General features: G+C 55.6%; 1 protein-coding gene across 1 annotated transcript; it reads right to left on the minus strand.

Annotated features, from left to right (window-relative positions):
* Positions 1–7,618: 7,618 nt before the first annotated feature.
* ZG16B (zymogen granule protein 16B) lies at positions 7,619–9,466 on the minus strand. The gene is given in 5 exon segments (XM_060124788.1): positions 7,619–7,795; positions 7,797–7,948; positions 7,951–7,970; positions 9,076–9,181; positions 9,406–9,466. Coding segments are annotated over 5 exon segments (510 nt in total). The 5' UTR covers positions 9,461–9,466.
* Positions 9,467–14,839: the final 5,373 nt, after the last annotated feature.

Raw genomic sequence — 14,839 nt, forward strand, 5'->3', positions numbered from 1 at the left:
TGGGACAGGGCCAAGGGGCAGAGGCCTGGCCCTGGGGGCCAGCGAGCCTCCTGGGGAGGTGGGAGGAGGAAGAATCAAGGAGGAGACCCAGAAGCTCCTTCCATCTGGGGTGGCCTCCCCCAGACCAGAAGGAGAATTGGGATTCGCCCTGTTCTTGCACTCCTGGTCTAACAGAGCGGGGTGACTTTATGACCAGAATGGTGACCCTGCCTCCCTGGTCTGTCTTTCCTAGGGGCCCTCAAGGATGTGCTGCCTCCAGGTTGGCCCAGCCCTGGACGTCCCAGCCAAGGGTCCAGGGCCAGTGGGGTGTGCGTAGGAGGTGCTGGAGTAGAAACTGAGAGGAGGGGACACATGTGATGGCTGAGGCTGGGCCCCGTCCCCACCTGCCGGTCTCTCCTGGGGTGGGGCCTATCCAGGGATGCCGGGAAGATTGTGGGAGACCAAGGGGCCCAGGAAGGAATGTGGCTGCAGCAGGTGAGCTGAGGATGGCCTCAAGGGGCACGTGGGTGGGGGCTCCCTCACCCCCCTCAGCTGGGCGCCCTGGGCGTTACTGCTTCCTCGGGTGAGTGGGGTGGGTGGAGGGCGGCCACGGGCTCCTTAGCTGCAGAGGCAGCACCTGCGTCTGTTCCCTCCTAGGTCTTTATTGATTGATTGATCGTGTGCTTTGGAACAGCTGTGCTTTACTAAACAGGACGGCGTCTCCAGCAAGAGTGAAGGGGCATCTCTACACCCGGCTCTGGATGTGGGACTCAGGGTCTGTGTGAGCAGGAAGCTAAATGGATGCCCTGACTCACGTGGTTGTGTGTCGTTTTTGTTACTGCTGCTGCTGCTGCTTTTGCTGTGGTCACTGTGGGTGCTGTCTCCACTGTCACTGGGTTGTGGTAGTGGTTGTTGCTGCCGTTGCAGCACGAGTGAGGGCGGCCCCTCAGCCCTGCTGGGCGGCGGGCTCGCCCAGAGCTCGGGGCTCCATGGAGGGCATCCCACACTGCTACTTCCCTGCTAGTCTTGCAGAGTCTCCTGGAGGACAGGGGTGGCCGAGGCCCACCTGGGGGACACAGACCCTGGTGCTGACATAGTGGGGACACTCCCAGCGCCATCATCCCCGGAAGCTGGCATGTGGGATCATCAGCGCCTCCTGGGTGTTCGGATCCCAGCTCTACTGTGTTGAGGCAGGTGGGTCACTCCCTCCCTTTCCCATCCCAACTTGACCTCCGTGTCTGTGAACAGTCTCCTTGTCCACCCTTGACCACGGGCAGGGGTGGCCCAGGGGACAGATTCCTGGTGCAGTTAGACTCCCTGAGCCCTCTCACCACAGGGACCTGCATAGGACTTGGGGGCCTTGGGCCAGTGTCCTGGATTCTGCCCGTGGCGGAGCCAGTGCAGTTGAGGCTGAGAGGCTGTGAGATTAGTAGGGCCCTCAGTTCCCAGGCAGATGCCTGGGGCTTGAACTTACTGCCCCAGCCCCTGCCTCCTGGTTCTGGGAGGCGGGAGGAGCTGGGTGGGCAGAGGCGCAGGAGATCCAGTCCTAGCGTGGGTCCTCCCGGCGGTGGCTGGGCCCATCTGGGTTTGGGAGACGTACTAGCAGGTGAGCACCTAGGATAGCCCAGCCTCCCCAGGAAGGGCCTCATCCAGTATGACATGTTCCGTGCCTCTTTGTGATGGGAAAAAAGACTCCTGCGAGGTGACGGTGGCTTCCATCCACCCTCCAGGTTCTTCGTGTCCCCACTCGGTCCCCACCCCCACACCCCAGCATCCACAGCATCCTTGCCCAGCCCCTGTGACCTCAGCAGAGGGTGCGCAGGCCCATGGGCTCCGGAAGGCCTCATGCTCGGCTCCTGCCCTCCCTGTCCCTGGGGTGACTGGGGGGGGGCCACTGCTCTGTTCCATCTATGATGCTTGGATCCCGGGTGGGACTGTAAGCTGGGAATCAGGCTGCGTTGGGCCATACCAGCCTGGTGTCTACACCCATGTGCCAACCTATACAGACTGGATGGGGAACACTGGCAAAGTCTCCCTCAAGCACCTCTGGGTTCCACGCTGTGCCCCTGCTTGAGCCGGTGGCCTTACTCTTGCTTGGGGCCCTGTGAACTCTGAGTGATGCAGTCCAGACTAACCCTTCTGGTGGGATTTGCAATTCAGGAGGCTTGGAGGTGACACAGAAAAAATGGACCTCAAACTGGGGATTTGAAGGTGACAGCCCAGGTGCTTGAGGCTCCAGAGCTCAAAGTGACTCTGGTGCATCGTGACTCCTGGAATAGCTGGTCCTTCACTTAAGCAAAACGCCTCATGTGTATGTTCACATTTATGTTTCTGTGTGTATATGTTTGCGTGTGTGTCTGTATTTGTGTATGTATCTGTGTGTGTCTGTATATGTCTCTATGCATCTATATGTTTGTGTACATGTGTGTGTGTGTGTTTATGTGTCTGTGTACACTCTGTACGTGTCTGTGTTTGGGTGTATCTGCGTGTGTGTCGTGTGTATGTGATCTGTCTCTGTGTGTGTTCCTCAGAGCGCCCCACATTTGCTGGCAAAAGACAGCAGAAACGGTTCAGTTCCCCCAGCCAGGGGTGCCTCCTCCCCCCACCCCACCTCCCACTTGTGCCGATGGTGAGTGAGGAGGAAGGAGCCTGAACCAAGAGCAAAACCCACGGAGACCTTGCAGCCTGACCTTGGTTGTGATACACACACCAGCCCCTTTGTCATCTGTTTCCCTGGCCACTTCCAGAGGGTGTTTGCAGAGGATCTGGAAGACTGACACTTGTGCTCATAAAACTCCACCCCAACCCCGGCTTGGTGCAACAGACAGAGAGGGTTCTCTTGGGGCCTCTTGGGGGTGGGGTGGAGTGGAGGAGCTGCCCCACCTCCAGCAGCTCCTCTCAGCATCTGGCTGCCCAACCACCCTGGCTGCACGGCTAAATGTCTCTCAAGGGCCCCCTGATGGCTGGCCGGTGGTCCCTGCACCCTGGTGGGCCTCTGGTGGGCCTGGGACTAGTGACACTGTCCAGGGACAGGTTAGGGGCTGGGAGTTCAGTGTGTGGAGAAGAAACAATTCACAGCCCCCAAACAAACGACCCTCCATGGCTCAGCCAGGACGTGGATAAGGAAGAGGTTAGAATGTATGCAGATGTTCCGAAGGCTGACAGGCTGACTTCTGACCAAAGGCCAGATGAAGAGCAGGATCCAAGCCCAGGATAAACCGTCCCTCCGTCAGCCTGGACCCCAGGGCTCAGGTTTGACATGTGCCCGGTTTCTTAACTTTTGTAGAACCACTGAGAAGGAGATCACAGGGGCCAGGCCGGCTCTGCCAAAGTCCCTGTAAGTTCTGGGCCCCGAGTTCCCAGAGCAGCGGAAAGAAACCTGCAAGGAGACTGCGTGCTGTGTGAGTTTTGAAGTGTGTGGGGACACTCAGGAAAGGACATCTCTCCCCCCAGATGGCACCCAGCTGGGCACTGGATGGACATCTGAACAGGGGAGCGGGGGTGGGGGGGGCAGAGCGATAGTAGGTTTAAATTCCACAACGACTGGGTAAATTACAACAATTCTCTCAGCCTAGGTTCCCTCATCTGTAAAGATAGGATGTTAACACCCACCTGAGAGGTGTTGTGAGGACTAAATGAGAGAACAATTGTGAAACCATCTGGCGTTAGGCCTGGCCCCACATGGGTGCAGGATGGATGCTACTGCTCCTTCAGTCCATCCTTCCATCCATCCATCCACCCCTGTTGCAGGAATAAATCAAGTCACAGGAGAATTACTCACACACGTACACAAAACATTGCAACAGAAAGCAGTTTTCACAAGCAGCACTCTGGAACCAGTTCCTTTCTGTTGCATAATTAATTCCTTGCCCCTGGCTTGCTAAAAGGGAAATGTTTCCAGTACTGAGGAGACTCCACTCCTTTTCTGGGGCCCACCTTTCCTGGGGCTGGCAGCTGGGAGCGGGTCGCCTCCCAGTGCTTCCTGGTTGGCAACAACGAGGGTCAGAATGGGACAGTGTTGATGGGAAGAGTGACAGCACTGATCCCCACAGCAGTCACTGCCTTAAACTGGGGAAGGTAGGAGAAGAGGAGCATTTGAAGGAGAGCCGGAAGAGGAGCGGGTGGGGGGAGGAGGGGAGGGAGGGGCCGGAGCAGGCGTGGCGCCAGCTCAGGGGCTGTTGTGGGGACTAATTGCGAAGCACCTTCCTGGGCACGGTTCATCCTTATTTGGGAGCCGGTTCTTGGGAATTCCTTCATCATTCCCACTGCAAACACTGAGGTGTCCTCCGGGCCAAGCCCTGCCCGGGCCCCACGGAGTCACGCGTGGTGGAGACAGCGTCCTGAGACGCTGTTCTCAGAACCTCCGGTCATCAGAATATAAGGCTCGCATAGTGCGTGGGCCCAGGGAGCTTGGGGGCGCCTGGAGCCACTCCCCTTGGGGGCAAGAATCAGGCGGGCTCACGTGTGTGCAGAACCTTTCTTCAACACGGGCATTCAGCATCACTCTGGCCTTGCCGATTGGTACCAGCTCGGGGTCACCTGGCCTCTGGTCCTGACCACCTGGCCGCGAGGAAGCAGGGCGTGGTGGGACCCGAGACCGGCTCAGGACCGCACTGGGCCTCGCTGGGTCCTGCTTCCCCGCGCGGGTCATCAGCTCTCTGGTCACCGCGGCGGGCCGACTGGGCGGACGGCTTCTCGGGGCCAAATCCCCACTTGAAGCCGATTCCCGAAAGGCAGTGGAGCAGGTGCTGGCCGTTGGCGGACGGGAGTGTCAGCCGGGAGGCGGGAGGGCGGGCGCTGAACCGCAGCCCCGCGCGGTACCCGATGGTGGCCTGGCGCCTCCTGCTGGTGCCGCAGCGCAGATGCCGGATGCAGGCCGCCCGGGTGACCCTCTAGCGCGTCTACCGCAGGGACTCCGGCCCGCTACCGCTGGGGGCTCCTTACCGCGGGCTCCAGTGCGCCCTAAACCTCAGCCGGATGCTGGGAGGGAGGCGGACTTTCCGGCCGCACACTCCCCCCTCCAACCCCCACCCCCCGACTCCAGGACTGATGTTTGCTGTGAAACACCCAAGAGGCACAGAGCCTGGGTATGTGAGGAGGAAGAAATCAGGCAGGTTCTGCCCTAGGTGACCCCCAAGGGGTTGAAGACACAGAAGCAACTGCACGGAACAGAAGGCCGGCTGCAGAGAAAGTGGGAGACAGGGCCCCACCCTTCCCTCATTTAGGTGGAGTTGCTTGTGCTCTTCTAAGTAAATTAAAAGTCTAATCCCACTGCCCCATCCAAGGACTTGCGGGATAACACTGCTGGGGGAGCATCACTCGGATCAGGCCTCCAGACTAGTGTCCTGATCCTGGTGACATCACATCACTGCTTTATTCCCACTGTATCTGAAGCAGCAGCCTCGGAGAGGTTCCGCACCTTGCCTGAGGTCACTAGGGGAGATGGTGGCCAAGGCCAGGCAGGACCCCAGTGACAAGTCCCGAGTCAGGCAATCATTGCCACACCCCATTGCCCCTGATCCACGGAGACCCCTGCTGAGCTCCAGGCACCCCTGGCTCCTCGGCCTCTTCCCAGCCAGCGTTCAGCCCCATTCCCTGTCCCTGGTTCTTGCAAACGTCCCCCAGCTAATGGGCACATGCAGAGCTCAGCACAACCCAACCCATCTCCCCAAGGGACCACACAGGAGGACAGGCTTTCACCTATTCGACCCCTTGTGACAAGTGGGGAGCCCACCTGGGGAGGAGGAAATGTAGAAGAGCTGCCAGCCTGCTAAGCCCTCAGCAAAGACCATACTCAGCACAGCGCAGACAAAGAGCTGGAGATTCCCCTTAACCAAGCCTAAGACTGGAAAATCTCTATTATGAGTTTTGCTGCCCTTTCTGGTTCCCTCCTTCTGCCTTCCCCTGACACAAGAAGAACGTCCCGCAAAGCAGCTGCAGATAAACCTGTTAAAACGTGCCTTACAAGTGTCCTATGAACACCTGTGCTTTTATTATTGATTCAGTAAAAGGCAAATCTGGGGGTTCCCTGGTGGCCTAGTGGTTAGGATTAGGTGCTTTTACTGCAGAGGCCAGGGTTCGATCCCTGGGGTCGGGGAACCATCCTGCATTGCAAGTGGGGCGTGGCCAAAGTTTAAAAAAAAAGGAAAAAGCAAAACACAAACACCCATAATTTGGAAGCAGTGCTGAGTGTGAATTTCAAGCTATCTGGGACAACTCTAATTGATATGAAGAGGCACAGGCGCTGTTAAAGAGGGGTCCCAGGTCCCTTCTACCAATGGAAACATGAAATTTCCAGTAGAAGACAATGAAAATATCAGTGCTTTTTTCCTGATCCGAGTTCAAGGATTCCTGAATTTTCCCACAGACTCCAGGTTAAGAACCACTAAGTGACTCTCAACCAGCATGTAAAATTAGAATTAGAGAAGAGGAACATGTCAGTGAGTATCACAAAGAGACATGAGGATCCGTTAGGAAACTTTTGCGGTTCTGAGCCCAGACTTTGCAGCCAGACTTCCTCAACCTGAATCCCGACTCTGCCACTTAGTGCTGTGTGACGGGCCGAGCCACTGTGCTCTCTGGGCCTCCGTTTCCTCCGTTTGCAAATGGGGACAATAGACGTCCTGTCCTTCTAGGGCTGCTGGGGCAGGGAGCTGAGGTGGGACAGGGCCTGGCGCTTTACACCGTGGCTGAGTGTTTGGCTGTTGCAGTTTGATGGATGCATTTGATAGAATGTGAAAGGCCTGGGGTCTGCTTTAGTTTTCCTTTAAGCTGTAACAAATGACCACTCTTCAAGGAGTGCTGTGCTTGACTACGCCTGGTTCTGGCCTTTGCCCATGTTGATCTCTTGGTCTGCAATGCCCCCCTCCCCTTGTCCCCACCTGGCCAGTTCTCACTCAGCCTTTAGGACTTAGCTCAGATATTGCCTCCTCCAGAAAGGCTTCCCTGAAGCCTACCCCATCACTGGGCATGTGCTACACAAGGCGCTACACCTGTCCCTATCAGTTCAGATGCAGTAACCAACTGCCTCCATCTGCTTCTGCACCTGTCCCCCATCGGGTGTCCCCAGCTGGATAGCTGGCCTCTTAATTTCTCTGGTGTCCAGGGAGCCTGTTGTGGACCAGGCCTTGGCAAATGTATGCTGAGTGAGTGAATTAGTGTATGAATGAATGGTTTCCCTGAAGCCCTTTGCACACTCAGAGAAGCCTGGAATTGAGCCTGGGCAGCACAGGCCACCTGGATGAGCTTGTAGCAGGGAGTGGGGGATGGGGCATCCTCGGAGCCAGGAATCCTCATAGATTATGAGATCTGCCTGGGGTCTGCACGGGCAGGCCCAGCATCCTGGACAAAATCACCGAGGCCTGGGGTGTCAGACCCACCTCCTGCCTCGTCCTGCAGCTCTGCTCAGTGAGCTCCGCCCCGGAGGCCTCATTCCCCACAAGCTCAGAAGGCTGTGTTCTATCCCAGACTCAAGGACCATGCCTGGACGCCTTGTTGCTTCAGAAGCTTGATTTATTGATGGATTCTGATTCAGAGTCTCAACTCAGACTCCCTTGTGCATGAAGCCCACCACCAGCCAGATGGGCTCAGCAGGGTAACCCAGGTCCCAGCCCTGGAGACCCAGGAGCACTCATTTCTTTTAGGTTGTGGTGCTATCTGGTGGAACAGAGTTCAAGGTTACGAGAGGATAATCCCACTCAAAGCCGATACTGGAAATGCCCAGGAGCCTGTAATGCTCAAAGATTCCAGTGAGCACCTCCTTACTGTTACCTGGGGAGTCAAAAAAGGTCCTGCCACCTTCCTCTCCAAGTGTGGAGAGTGCTTCCTCTCCAGCACTCAAAGTCGGTGTATATGACCAGGTGCTGGAGGAAAAGCTTGTAGGAGCTGTAGATTCCTATAATGTGTTAACCTGGCAGCAGGAGGCATTCCTGGGGCTTCGCACCTGAGACTCCATATTTTTCACTCCAGGGGATCCAAACCTCACCTGGATACTGGGAGGAAGGGGGAGCTTTGAAGGCCTGGGATCCAGGTGACTCACCACCCCCAGGTCCTTTATCCCCTGGTCACCAGCAAGAAGGACAGCCCTGTCACTGCAGCATAAGTCCCTGAGCACGTGACTTTGGGTGCCTGAAACAGGCTTCCTGATCTCAATCCCCTGCTTTGCCACTTTCAAGTTCTGTGATTTTGGGCTTGCTACCTAGCAACTCCAGGCCTCAGTGTGCTCATCTGCAAAATGGGAGTGATTGGGGGAGCAGTCACTGAGACCTTCCATCAGGAGAGCTCCACAAGGTACCCAGTCACCATGATGCTCAGGAGGTGCCAGCTACTGTCATGACTCAGAGCAGGGAGCTGTCCCTGGGCCCAGGTTTTGGAGCCCCAATCACTCCAACAAGTCCAGGTGGCAGGCCTGAGAAGTAGGTGACTCTTATCTGTGACCTTCCCCGACCTTGGTGCCTGTCCCAGAGCCTCCCCTCCTCATCTGGCCCCACCCACATTCTGTCTCCTTTAGTGTCTGCAGCTCTGGCCCATTCCCTCTCCCAGGTCCCTGGGACCCAGTAAATGCAGAGCAAAGATCCACCCCAGACCTTGAGCAACGCCCCCACCCCATCATTAGTGGAAGACCCTGGGCTTGCTGCCTCTATATACTTCTTGTATTCAATCAGTGGTGCACTCTGACCCTCACTTCATTTTCTCTTTGACCCTAAACTGGGCAGACCTTTCTCCTGCTTTTCCCATCAGGTATTCTCAAACTGAGAGACCATTTATGGTTGAGTTTGGGTTGAAAGGACAAAGTAGGGAGAAGCATCATCTACCCTTCCCTTTAGATCAACCCAGGAAGCAGAGGCCGGACTTGCAGGAGGAGAGAGAAGGGAGTAGAGCTGGTGTGCAGGAGAGGAAGCAGCAGAGGAAAAGGGACAAAAAAAAGGTGATGACTGGTGGCTCCAGGACTCCAAGGACTCAACTGAACTCCTAGGGTCATCAGGAACCCAGTGAGGGTGTTGGGAGAAGGGGCTCTAAGCCCCACTACCCCTGTTCCCAAGACTGGGGCAGGAGTTGGGACACAGCAAGGGGCTCCATGGTCCTGCTCCTACTCACCTCTTAAATATGCCGATAGCACCTACAAACACTCGAATCCCAGTGATTTCATTTTCATAGTCTTTAAAGGTACTGAAATGCCATCCTCCTCCGGGCCCGTACATCTCTATTAGATGAAGAACCAGGTGGGATAAAAGAAAAAAACTACACAGGGACATGTTGGTTATTTCTGCCCAGAAGAGGGTGTACCCCCTCCAGACAATGGGACACGCCTGAGACTAGAGTTAGTCTGTGAGAAGGGCTGGGCCCAGACCCCAGGTCCTGGATGGAGGGAGGTGAGGGTGGCCTCTAGGGGGATGGGCTGGAGGGGAGAGACCCAGCCAGACTTACGCCCTGCCCAGCAGGTGGGGCTCCACAGAAGGGTGAGGGTCAGCCATAGCAGCATGGCTTCTGGCTGGCGAGTGAAGGCCTCCTGGAGAGAAGAGAACAGGCCATCTGACTCTCAGAGATGGGTCCCACCCGATCTCGTTGGCCCATCCATGGCAGGGGGCACTGTCTTACCTGGCCTGGAGAGTCTTGTGGTCCAGTCCTGGCACTGGGGAGTCTTGTTGTACCTGGGCGCCCTCCACCTGGCCCTTTATACCCTCCTGGGCCCTATGGGCCCCCCTCCAGAATGAAGGAACAAAGGGGCCACCAGGGGGACAGAAAGGAGCTGGGAAGTGGGGGCTCTTCCTGGAGGAATCCCCAGAGCCATCCAGGGGGAGGATCCCGGATGTGCTGTGTTTACTGTCTTGGCCCTGTGGCCTACACAAACAAAATGAAACAGTGACAAGCATTTTGCTGTCACCTGTGGGTCTCTCTCCTGGGTACCTGCACTTGACCTTGACTTTGGAGGTGGGGGAGGTTTCCTGAGAGCCCTTTCCAGCTTGACCAAACGGGGTTCAACCCCACAGGGGTGCTTCGGGGCAGCTGCCCCCAGTAGCTTCATGGGGCCCAGGACTCCTACCTCGTGCAGAACCTGGTCCAGGGCCTTATTCATGCTTGGGCAGAGCCCTGGGTTCCCTGGCCTTTCCCCTCTGGCCCTTAGACAGCCGAAGTGGACAGTCCAGTTCTGAATGCCTGGTGCCAGGTGGTAGAGACACCCCAGGCACTGGCCCTCCATGGCCTGTCACTGGAAGACGTCTGAGATCTTTCCTTTGTGCTGAGTCTGGTGTAGCTGGGGATGAACTGGGCTGAATGGGCTATGGGATGACCAGCAGCAATGACACAGGACCAGAGGTGCTGTGGGTGGGGACAGGGTGATTCTCCAGGCCAGTTCTCCCCAGAGCTCCTGGGCAAGGCCGAGGGGTCAGACTTGATCTGGGAGGGAATGGGGTGTTTCTTGAGGGCAGGGGATCTGGGGACCCTCTTGGTACAGCAAGCCCAGGCTTTCTGTGACTGGACGGAGCTCAGGCTGTCTGCATGGCCTCCCTGACCTTTGGGAAGAGCCATGGGGTCACAGTCCTCAATATAGGGGTACTGTGGGCATGGATCTGGAGCCAGATCGGGTCTGAATCCCCACTTCCCTACTTCCTAGACATGCCCTTTGGGGAGCTCATGTCACTCTCGTACGCTTCAATTGTCCCCTCTGTTATATGTGGGTAGCAATAGACCCCCCTCACAGGTGTTACGAGAATTCAGTGAGATCCTTCTCCATCCACGGGCCTGAACACAAAAGCTTTACACCTGTGGTCAGGTATGCAGGTTATTCTTTGAGCAGCCTTTGGAATCGCCCAAGATAAGACACAACAGACCTGTCTGTCTAGGTGACAGTTTTCATGAATGGTGGTGTCCTCGCTGTGGCGGTGAACTACTCAGGCCTGGAGAAGAAATGGACCCCACAGCTGTGCTGACGCATTGCCACAGGAAACAGGCTGGGCATAGACTACAGTGTCCTGAACCAACCCCCCCACCATGTGGTTACAAGGAGAAGGGGTGCAGAGCATGGTCTGGTGTGTTCACAGCCTCACTCGGAAGTGCTGGCTGCCAGGAACTGGGACGTTGGCTTCATCGAGATGGCGGTGCTGGGGGTGCCTAGGGTCAGGGTGGAGGCCCTGTCTAGCTGTCACCTTCCTTACTTACATCAGGTCCCTACGCCAGGGGTCAGTACACTATGGTCCAAAGGCCAAGTCCAGCCCTCCATTGGTTTTTGCACAATCCGTGAGGTAAGAGTAATTTTTATATTTTTAAATGGTTAGAAAAATTTCAGGAGAAGAATGTGATTCATGGCCAGTTCATGAAATGCCAATGTAATTGTCCACAAACAAGTGTTATTGCCCATTCATTTGCATATCGTCTGGAGCTGCATCCAGGCTGCAAAGGCAGAGCTGGTCAGGTGTGACAGAGACTTTATGGCCCAGAAAACCTGAAACACGTGGCCCTTCACCCACAAAGTCAGGATCCCTGTCCCTACCCTGCAACAGATGCAGCCCTGCCCATGGTCGTGGCTGCAGGCGGCTTGGGGGCTTCATTTGACAACCAGCCTTTAGTGGGCAGAAGGGAGCAGAGAGCAGCTTTGTCCAGAAAGCCGTACCCCTCCTTCTGGCCATGCACTGGTCTCCCTGGACAGGCTCCTAGGGCTCAGGCCACCACTGACTCATGTTGCAAAGATGAGAGCCCCCATTGTCCTCCAGAGCCTTCACCCAGCCACCAGAGGCCTTCAGCCCCATGAATGCATCAGAGGCTGGGCTGGGGAAGGGCAGGGCCAATAGGCTGCATAGGGGCAGAGAAACCCTCCCGAGGCCCTGGAATCCTCCTGGGGGAGGCGGAGGTGGAAGAGGCCTAGGACCTTGGCAGGCACAGCTCCTAGAGGAAAGGGCCCAGAGACATCACAAAGGGGACTTGTGTTCTTGTCCGAGCCCACCCTCGGGCACTTTTTCTGATAATGCTGTCTGTTCTTGAGCCTTCCTTCTAGATGCAGGCTGCCAGGGTTTGAGCCCAGAAGGAGGGTCTGTCTGGGCTGGGACTCCAGGAAGAAGTCCCTGGGGTGGAAGTTGGAGGAAGAAACGGCTGCCAGCCTGGACAAGGAAGGGTTGACAGGACATGCCCGAGAGCACACGGGAGGTGCATTTTCATAGAGTGCATGAGCATGCTTATAAGGGATGCACATGCACACACATGCGTTCAAAATGCACATGTGTACCACAGGCTCACACGTGGATGCACCCTTTAACACACACACACGCTTGCCCAGCTTTCCCTACACCCAGGAGCTTGCACTCACCCTGCACAGCCGTGTACACCATGCATATCTATGCTGGAAGCCCCACCCTCAGAGGAGCCCTGCCCCCTTGTCCACCCTGGCCCAGTGCTGGCTGTGAGCCCGCTCGGGAGACTCAACACAGGCCCTTTGTCCCCTGGGATCAGGGCTGCCCACAAGGGGATTTAGCAGCATTGAAACCATAATCCCCTGTGTGGGCGTGCCCCAGATCTCACTCTGTCAGGAGCCTGGAACAATTGGGCCCCCTTCTCCCAGCAGAGGCAGATGCTGGTCTGGCTGGCTTGTGGGTTGGGGGTGGGTCAGGGCTGACATCCTTGCCTCCCTCCCCTCTGGATGTGGGGCTTGCAAAGACCCCTCTGTGCTCTGCAGCCTGAGGCACAGCAGACTGAGGGCCTCTGTCCCCAGCGCACTCAGAGCTGATGGGCACCTCCCTGCAGCCCTCTGCAAGGAGTCCCACCCTGGCTCGCAGGCTGGATCCTGCGTCCTGGGCTCAGACTCCTGGGGCGAGGTGTGGGTGCTGACTCCTGCACGTGGCCTCATCTGACGCCTTAGGCCCCAGGAATCAGATGGAAGAGCCCGCTGAGTGGGGGAGGGGGAAAGATCAGATGGGAAGGGGCATTTTGTCCCCGCCTCAAGGGAAGTCCAAAGCTGGCCTTTGTGCCCGGGCTTGCCTTCAGGTCACTGCTACCAGACAAGGAGGCCCATCCTAAGGGGAAAACTTGGCTGTGCATTTTTGAAACTCTCGACTCTTCCCCTTTTACTCACTCATTCAGAAATCTCATTGGATGCTCTAAGCAAAACATTTTTCTCCACTTTTCCCCAGAGAAACTCAATACTTTTAATGGAATGCCAGGTCACCCAACAACACATTTTTCTCTAATCTTTTATGTAATTAAAATTCCATTAGTGTTGGGGCTTCCCTGGTGGTGCAGTGGTTGAGAGTCCGCCTGCCGATGCAGGTTCATGCCCTGGTCTGGGAAGATCCCATATGCCGCGGAGCGGCTGGGCCCGTGAGCCATGGCCGCTGAGCCTGTGCGTCCCGAACCTGTGCTCCGCAACGGGAGAGGCCACAACAGTGAGAGGCCCGCGTACCGCAAAAAAAAAAAAAAAAAAAAAAAAAATGTTTTCTTTATGGACTTCCCTGGTGGTCCAATGGCTAAGACTCCATGTTCCCAGTGCAGGGGGCCTAGGTTCGATCCCTGGTCAGGGAAGTAGATCCCACACGCCGCAACTAAGAGTTTGCATGCCACAACTAAAAGATTCCCGAGTGCCACAACTAAAGACCCCGCATGCCACAACGAAGATCTTGTGTGCTGCAACTAAGACCCAGCGCAGCCAAATAAATAAATATTTTTTAAAGTTTTCTTTATTTTTTGTGTTTGTTTTTTATGTATTATTTGTGTGAAAGTATTATAAAGCTATTACAGTACAGTACTATATAGCCGATTGTGTTAGGTGGGTATCTCAGCTAACTTTGTTGGACTTATGAACGGAACTCGTTCGTATGTAGGGGACTTACTGTATTATCTCTGGTTTCCTTGGAGTCCGTTCAGTTTATTGAAATAGATCCTTCTGGTGCATGCACAAATTCCCTGCAAATATTTCTTCATCCTTGGTTGCTGTGCAGTAAAAGGTTAACTGAACAGGCCTAGGATGTTCAAACCCTGCACAATCCAAAGAAAGGACTGGCCCTTGCCCACCTCCTAGGAAATAACCTCTGAGCCTTTGGAATGTCCTGCCTGAAAAGACTGTCTTTGTAGACCTGGGGCCTCAGGCCACTCCGGATAGTTGATGGTAACGATGTGATTTATGGCGGGGCTTTGGGTCACACTGGATCAGCTGGACCTCTGGAGGGGCTGCAATCTGAGAAATAATGTTGGCCACATGGACCCTCCATGCCTATGTGATGAAACCCCAGTAAAAACTCTAGACACCAAACTTTCAGTGAGCTTCCCTGGTTGGCAAAACTTCACAAGTGTTGTCACACGTCATTGCTGGGAAAATTAAGCACTGCCCACCTGACTCCCCTGGAAGAGGACAACTGGAAGCCTGCACCTGGTCTCTTCCAGACTCTCCTCTGCACCTTTGACATTTGCTGATGTTATCTGTATCCATTAACTGTAAGGAACCATAACCAGGAGTACAACAGCTTTTCTGAGTTCTGTGAATCCTCCTAAAAAATCATTGACTCAGAGGGTGGTCCTGTGGACCCCAACTCAGTGGTCTGCTCACATCTATGAGAGAGTCAGTTTGGTGACTTTGGTGCCCTGCAATATTGTCTGCAAGGAAGGGAATCTACCTGTAGACTCCACAGAGTTAGGTGAGGCTTGTTGCTGGGCAGCAGGCAGACATGGAGGCTAAGAGCCCTCTAGATGGTCAAATCAGGCCAACATTTATTCTGTGGGTCCTGTAATGGATCATCACGTTTAACAGTAGATGACACAGTGCAAGACCCCCAATGGGGGTCTCAGTGAGGACTTGCTAATGTGCTTTCACGGGAGTCCTGGCTATGGGGCAGGTCCTTGGTCCTTCCTAGCGGAAGGAATGGGTAGAAAAGAGGGCAGC

This window comes from Lagenorhynchus albirostris, chromosome 15, assembly GCF_949774975.1.
Source record: "Lagenorhynchus albirostris chromosome 15, mLagAlb1.1, whole genome shotgun sequence".
NCBI lineage: Eukaryota > Metazoa > Chordata > Mammalia > Artiodactyla > Delphinidae > Lagenorhynchus > Lagenorhynchus albirostris.